Source organism: Aulostomus chinensis, chromosome 9 (genome assembly GCF_037954235.1).
Source record: "Aulostomus chinensis isolate RoL2024-O1b breed Wild chromosome 9, RoL_Achi_v1.0, whole genome shotgun sequence".
Taxonomy (NCBI): Eukaryota; Metazoa; Chordata; class Actinopteri; order Syngnathiformes; family Aulostomidae; genus Aulostomus; species Aulostomus chinensis.
In genome coordinates this window covers 588,349-595,000 of record NC_141328.1, presented here as the reverse complement: position 1 = coordinate 595,000, position 6,652 = coordinate 588,349, and the positions used below count along the sequence as shown (strand labels likewise).

The 6,652-nt window shown below is 49.6% G+C and overlaps 1 protein-coding gene across 4 annotated transcripts in view; it reads right to left on the bottom strand.

Moving 5' to 3' along the window:
* The window catches only part of LOC147255285 (uncharacterized), an 18,495-nt gene extending 13,662 nt beyond the window's left edge, over window positions 1-4,833 (bottom strand). For 2 of the 4 annotated variants that reach the window (XM_086212892.1, XM_086212894.1), the window contains exon 1: window positions 4,320-4,833. In XM_086212892.1, coding sequence (XP_086069018.1) covers window positions 4,320-4,346 — 27 coding nt within the window. In that variant the 5' untranslated portion in view covers window positions 4,347-4,833. The remainder of the gene's footprint in view (window positions 1-4,319) is intronic. The other 2 variants (XM_086212893.1, XM_086212895.1) reach the window with 2 other exon arrangements.
* Between the last annotated feature and the right edge of the window lie 1,819 nt (window positions 4,834-6,652).

Here is a 6,652-nt window from a genome sequence, read left to right as displayed (position 1 = left end):
CCGCGGCCACACACACACACACACACACACACACACACACACACACACAGAAATCAGTGCTGGAGTGATGTGCTGCCCCCCAAAGAAGAGTGCTATACGCTCCAGTGCTCTCTGACAATAACACAGAGTGACTTCGCTTTCTCTCTCCCTCTCTCTATCTTGCTCTGTCCATCCATCTCTCCTCTCTCTTGCTCATCTGCATCTGAACATCCATCCATTTTGTACCTCTTATCCAGCTAACGGTGGTGAAGGTGGAGCCTATCATATCATACCATAGAGACAGACAACCATTGGCTCTCCCAGCCACGCCTACGGTCAATTTAGAGTCTGGATTAACCTGGTCCCTCTTGATGTCTTTGGACTGTGGAGGAAGCAGGAGTACCAGAGAGAACCCAGCAGGAACAGGGAGAACATGGAGACTCACCCAGAAAGACCCCGTGCTGCACCCGGGGCTCCACCCACAACCTTCTTGATGGGGGCCACAGTGCTGACCACTGCTGCACCCACAACCTTCTTGATGGGGGGCCACAGTGAGGACCACTGCTGCACCCACAACCTTCTTGATGGGGGCCACAGGGAGGACCACTGCTGCACCCACAACCTTCTTGATGGGGGGCCACAGGGAGGACCACTGCTCCACCGGGCCGCCATCATCTGAACATCACTCTTTATATCAGACAAAAGCAGAAGTGACCGAACAAGCGGAACTCTCCTTGATTGTGTTCTGTAATCCTTAAAGTTATAACGTAAAATGAGTAGTACTTCATGTACTCCTCTTCATGTACTCTGATCGCACTACTATGAGCCTTTTACTACTTTTATGTACTATATGCTTATTTTGCTTGTTCTTATTCTGTGTACTACTTGCATGTATTACTTGTATTTATTACCATCTTAATCTGTCACTATCTGTATGTACTTCTGTTTCATTGCAGACTCTAAGGTCGTGTTCACGCCAAAAGGTCTGTTTCCTGATTCTAACCAAACTGAGGATGATACATTAATAATAATAGTCTCTCAACGGTCCGGTTCTCGTTCACAAAGGCCAAACTCAAATGCTCCAAAAATTGTCACATACAGTTGAGACGACAAATCCCTCGCAGTTTCTAGTGCCCACCATGGAGCTTCGTCTGCTCAGTCTCATGTTGGTGCTGGTCTGGACTCAGACTTTAACGGACCGCACGTATGAACGGCTGGGACGACTCCCAGTTAAATGATGTATCAATACACGCACGTCTGCAATCGGCGGTCGTACCACAGGAGACAACAGGCAGTAATGAGAGGCTCCCTCCATGTTTTTTCCTTCGCCATACGAGCGCGACCAGTGAGGGAAGAGGACACTAAAAAGCTCTCCATCACATACATGTTACAATCACAAGGTTGGCTCATCATACTAACAGAATATGACGTGTAAAACGGCGCACTTCCTGTGATTGGTGCGGATGGGTTCACACCAGAAGCAAACCGCTCTGGAGTTCACTTGATAGCCGTCCCAGACCACCCCTACCAGGCCGACCTGGGAGCAGTTGACTGGTCCACCCCAGAGTTGGAGGCCAGCATTCACACCAACCAAAACGAACCGGACCAGGGAGGTAAACGCTCCAGGGTTCAGCTCAACCGGACTAAACAAGGCTAGTGTGAACATGACCCTAGTGATAGAAGGAACCTGGTGGGTCCAGTTGGGTCCTGGTAGGTCTTACTGACCTCTCCCATTCCCCAAGGCTGGCGTGGTCTGGTGCAGCTGTGGAGCTGGTCTAAGGTTCTCCCCTGGAGAGGAGGCCGTGGTACCCCCTGGTAGGTCCAGGTGGCTCCTCTTGGGTCCAGGTGGGGTTCTGGTGGGTCCTGGTAGATCCTGGTAAGACCAGTTGCGTCCCAGTGAGTCCACGTGGCTCTGGTAGGTCTCGTGGTGTCCAGTGGGGCCCCTCCCAGCCCCCCGGTCTGGTGTGGTCCAGTCCCTCCATGGAGGCTGGGGAGCTGGTCTCCGGCTGCCCCTGGAGAGCAGGTTGTGTAATCTCACTGACTCGGCTGACGTGGATCATCAGTGACTCATATTTTCTTCCGTGTTGAGTGATGATTTAAGTCCTGAAAACAGCTCAGCCAAACTCTGAAGGCCCACAGAAGGAGGCTGGCAGGACCTTCACCAGGGTTCTGCCGAGGACACAAACATGTCCATTACGAGTTGATTGGTATAATTGTTGCCTTCATGGTTTGGTTGGATGGATGTTTGAGAGTCAAAACACAAAAGAAGCTTCGGTCTCCCTCCTGGATGCTGAAACCATGGACAGTATTTTAGTACAAACATGGTATTAATTGGGTTAGGGTTAGCCCTCATTGTTGCCAGTTGTACTGTACAGCTTTAATAGGAAGTCCACAGGCGAAACACAACCATCAAGCTCCACCACCCATTTATGTCAAACTGTCAGACTCCATCCAGTCAAATAGCTCCGCCCCCCTGGCACCCTGCTGCATGCTGCCGCAGCACCCAAGAGGAAAAACTGAGTGAGTGTTGCTCACGGTCAGCTCCTCTTCTGGTGAGTGGGTATGGACTGGAGAGGGGCGAGGGATGAGGGAGACACGTGTGTGCTTCTTCCACTGAACTGTAACAGGAACATGGCTGACAGTGACGCTAACGTGTCTGGATCAGCCACCCAGGCAGACGGACAAGTAGAACTTTCATCTGGAAAAATCTGCCAGGGATTTAAAGGATCATTCTGATGTTTTCAAACCTGCCACTTGATTGTTACAAGGTTTCAAACTGAAGCATTTCCTGGCTCCTAAATTGCCATTCACCTCCAGTCATTGTGTTTGTTGTGGTTGCTATGGTTACACTTCGGGGAGGTCATAGTCGCAGTATCTACACTCGGAATGTAGCGAGTTAGGACTAGTGCATGTGCTTCTGCTGCTGGAAAAGAGCTCACAAAGATTTTTCTCCCTCCTCCATCACTTCTTAGTGACTCCAGAGTGCAGGAAGAGCCAGCCACGTATATTTAGCATGAAGCTAATGGAGACTGATGGCTAACAAAAAAAGTAAACATCTTTGTGAGTACATGAAAATAAAAACTGACTTTTTGTTGAGTTTTATTTGATCACACTGAGGTGTTCGGTCTTTGTTCCCCTTCCAGGAGAGGGTTTGCCTACCAACCAATAGGTGTCATAGCAGGGAGGCACCGCCCACGTCACTGATGGCGACAAGGTAAGACATGCATACTCCTTAGTCTGAATGATGAATGAATGAAATTCCTCCATTCTGAGTTCCTCCTTATTCCAACGTCACTGACTGGGATCTGGAATAAGCAGCTGGAGCATCGCCATGTTTGTGTTTGGCGCTGCGTCTTCTGGCTGAGCCCCTCAGCCATCAAAAGGTGACTCTTCAGACACAATGAGCTGAATAATCTGCAAAAACTGGAGCTGGACGTCTGGAGTCTCCTAGTGCGTCTTCATCTGGAACATACAATTACCCAGCTATGCTCTCACCCTGGATCTCCCATGATGCTCTGCTGCATGTAAACAAGCTCCTTTCCACGTGAGTGGATGTAGCATGCTTAATCCAGAAGCCTGATGGGGGCATCACATCACTGTCCCCAAGCACACCAACAAGGAGGAGACAATGTCCTCCTCCAACACACCAGGTGCTGCGCCTCCTTCAGCTGCTTCACCTTCAGTGTCACAAACCAAACAAGTTCTCCTGCGGCGTCACTGTCCAATGCCGACCGACATCAAAGACTGTTTACAACGGTCAAACAACCGAAGCGAAGACGGCGCCACATTTGTCTGCTCATCTGTCCAGAAATGTCTCAGCCGCCATGATGGTTCCGGCTCAACTGCTTTATCCTAAAACGTTGTGATTGATTCTGTTGCTAGCTTGTTAGCAGCTAAGCTAGCAACAGTCGTCACAGCTTTCAAGAGCCTGCTGTTAGGGTCCGTGGCCATGGGCCTTGTTGATTTGTTTTTTTTTATTTATGTTTCCATGTGGTATATGTAGTATATTGACCGCATAGATCCAGAACATATACATTTTGTGTACTTTGTACTTCAAGCCAACCTAATATGACTTTGACATGTTGGCCAGAAAAAGCCTTTGTTGTTCACGTCACTATGGCAACCATGTTACGAGTGATGACGCTCTCACTACAGTACAAGAGTGTCTGTGCGTGCATATGTGCGCATCTCATGTTGTGAGGAGGTAGGACAACCATGTGATGTGGATCATTAGGATATAGACTAAAGGTTAAAGGTTAATTTCAGGTTGATCAGTGTCATTTGACCAAAGGTTATCGCCCATCTGTCACTCAAACACACACCTGCAGGACATCACTCACCTTGTTCCGAGTGAGACGGCAACCCATGCTGACTTTCCCTCGGACAAGTTAGGTGGCGAGAGACTGAGAAAGATGGAGGGAGCAAGAGGAAATGAAGCGGAGAGAAGAAGAGAAAGATGGAGGTGAGATGAAAGAGAAGAGGAAGAAAGGGGGATGAAGAGATGAGAGAGACAACAGAGAGAGTTTGCGGAGCCTGGTCCACCCACTCACATCTCCAAACTCTGACGGCCCACAATCCTCAGCTCATCAGCTGTCCTCCTGCACCTGCCAGGGAACTACGGCTCCCATGATGCCGCAGTGTAAACAGCAGCAGCAGTCAGTGGGCAGCAGGTCCATCACATGAAACCCCTGGAATGAGACCGCAAGTGGAGCGAGAGAGAACGTGCTAGGGTGCTGGGGCGAGCAAGGCTGGAACGAGCACTGAGCCCGAAAGAGATGAAGAGCGGCAGCGTCGTCTTCCTCTGGCAGTTTCTCCTTCTTTCTTATTCTGTCTCTCTCTCTTCTCTCTGTCTCTTTTTCTCTCCTCTCTCGTCTCAGCCTTTGGCAGCCAATCACAGAGCCTGGATGAGAGGAGGAGGGTCGGCGGATGCTCTGATTGGCTGTCAGCAGTGTCAGCATCCACATCCATTCAGGGTTGTTCTGTCCTTCTCTTTTCTTCACACTCATTTGCTCTCGTCATCATCACTTCCCCCCACTGCAGCCTCTTCTCACCCCCCTATTATTCTGTCAGCATTCAGATGTGAACAACACGTCTTTCATGGTTTCACTTTAAAACAGGACAGGATATACACAGAGTACTGCAGAGTACATGAACACATACTTACATCTGGACCACAGACCTGCTGCAGCTCAGGACAGGAACATCCATCCTCCACACATCAGCTGTTCCCAGCATTTGATGCACTGGTGGCTGGAAGGTTCCCCTGGTTCTCTTACTGCTGCCTCCAGATGGAACTTGTGCTCGATTCGTTTATAAAGCAGCTATAAAAAGTCTTTATCCCCTTGAATGTTTTCCCCTTTTATTGTATTTTAAAATGGAATCATTGTCATTAAAACCTGATTTGTCTTGACAAACTATGTGATTGCATAAATACTCCCCGAGTTTAAAGAGGTCCAGCCAGTTAGGGAGACTGAGTTTGAAGGTCCATCCCTGTTTCACAAAGACTGAAGAGCCCTCCAGACCCCTCAGAGAAGGCTATTGAGAAGTTCTATTCAGGCACCAATACAAGAAACGTCCCGGCACCTGAACATGAGGTCAGTTAACAACATCATGGCGACACAAGGGACTATGGCGCGTGTGTCAGCGTGGGTCCGGCGGCCATCCTCACTACCTGGGGACACCTGAGACTGCTTAGGTGGTCCGTGCCTCAGCAGCTGAGGCCCGGGGTTCTTCACATGGCAGAGATTATGCTTCTCCATCTCCTTGGTTCTCTCTCTCCTTGGTTCTTCCTCTTCATGGTTCTCCCTCTCACTGGTTCTCCATCTCGATGGTTCACCATCTCACTGGTTCTCCATCTCCCTGGTTCACCCTCTCCCTGCTTCACCCTCTACCTGGTTCTCCATCACCCTGGTCTCCATCTCCCTTGTTCATTTGTTCTTTTTGGTTTGTCTGTCTGACCTCTTGTCCTTCCAGGGGAAGGGAATGGAAGGTGATGGAGGTACCCTGGGTCAAACCTCTGGCTGGGTGACCAGAACAATGTTGGTGATTTTTGCTCTGATGTCACTGATGTTCCTGTGGCTGCTCTGAAGTACAGCCTCTCCCTCTCCCTCTGTCTCTCCCCCTCACACTCCCTCTCCCTCTGTTTCTCTCCCTCTCCTCTCTCTCCTCTCCTCTCCTCTCCTGCACTGCATGCTGGGAGTCTGAGTGTGTGAGTGGCTGTGGAGCGTTTGGAGTAGTAAAATGAGTGAGGAATGTTTGTGACACCTTGTTTCCAGTTTCTTGAAGACAGGTAAGAGACGTTTAATTCATTGATTTGTGTTTTTTTGTCAAACTAAAAAGGACTAAATTAATGGCGTTTGTGCCGTGAACCATGGCGTCCCTCCCTGAGGAGGGCTCACCTCCCTTGTCGATCAGACACAGGGTCAGAGTAGTGGCTGACGCTCGGTACACTGTGGAACAGGTTTTCCTGGCTCTAGGAGACCAGATCGGACAGGGAAACATCGCTTATGGCTCTCGGATGAGTAAAACCGTGGTGGCTTCTGTCCAGGAGGAGCGTTTGGTTCACCTGGTGGTTGAGAAAGGCCTAGTGCTCGATGATCAAAACTTTTCCGTTTCACCTTTGTGTGTGCCATCAACGCGTATCACCATTTCAGGTATTCCGTCTTTCATCCTG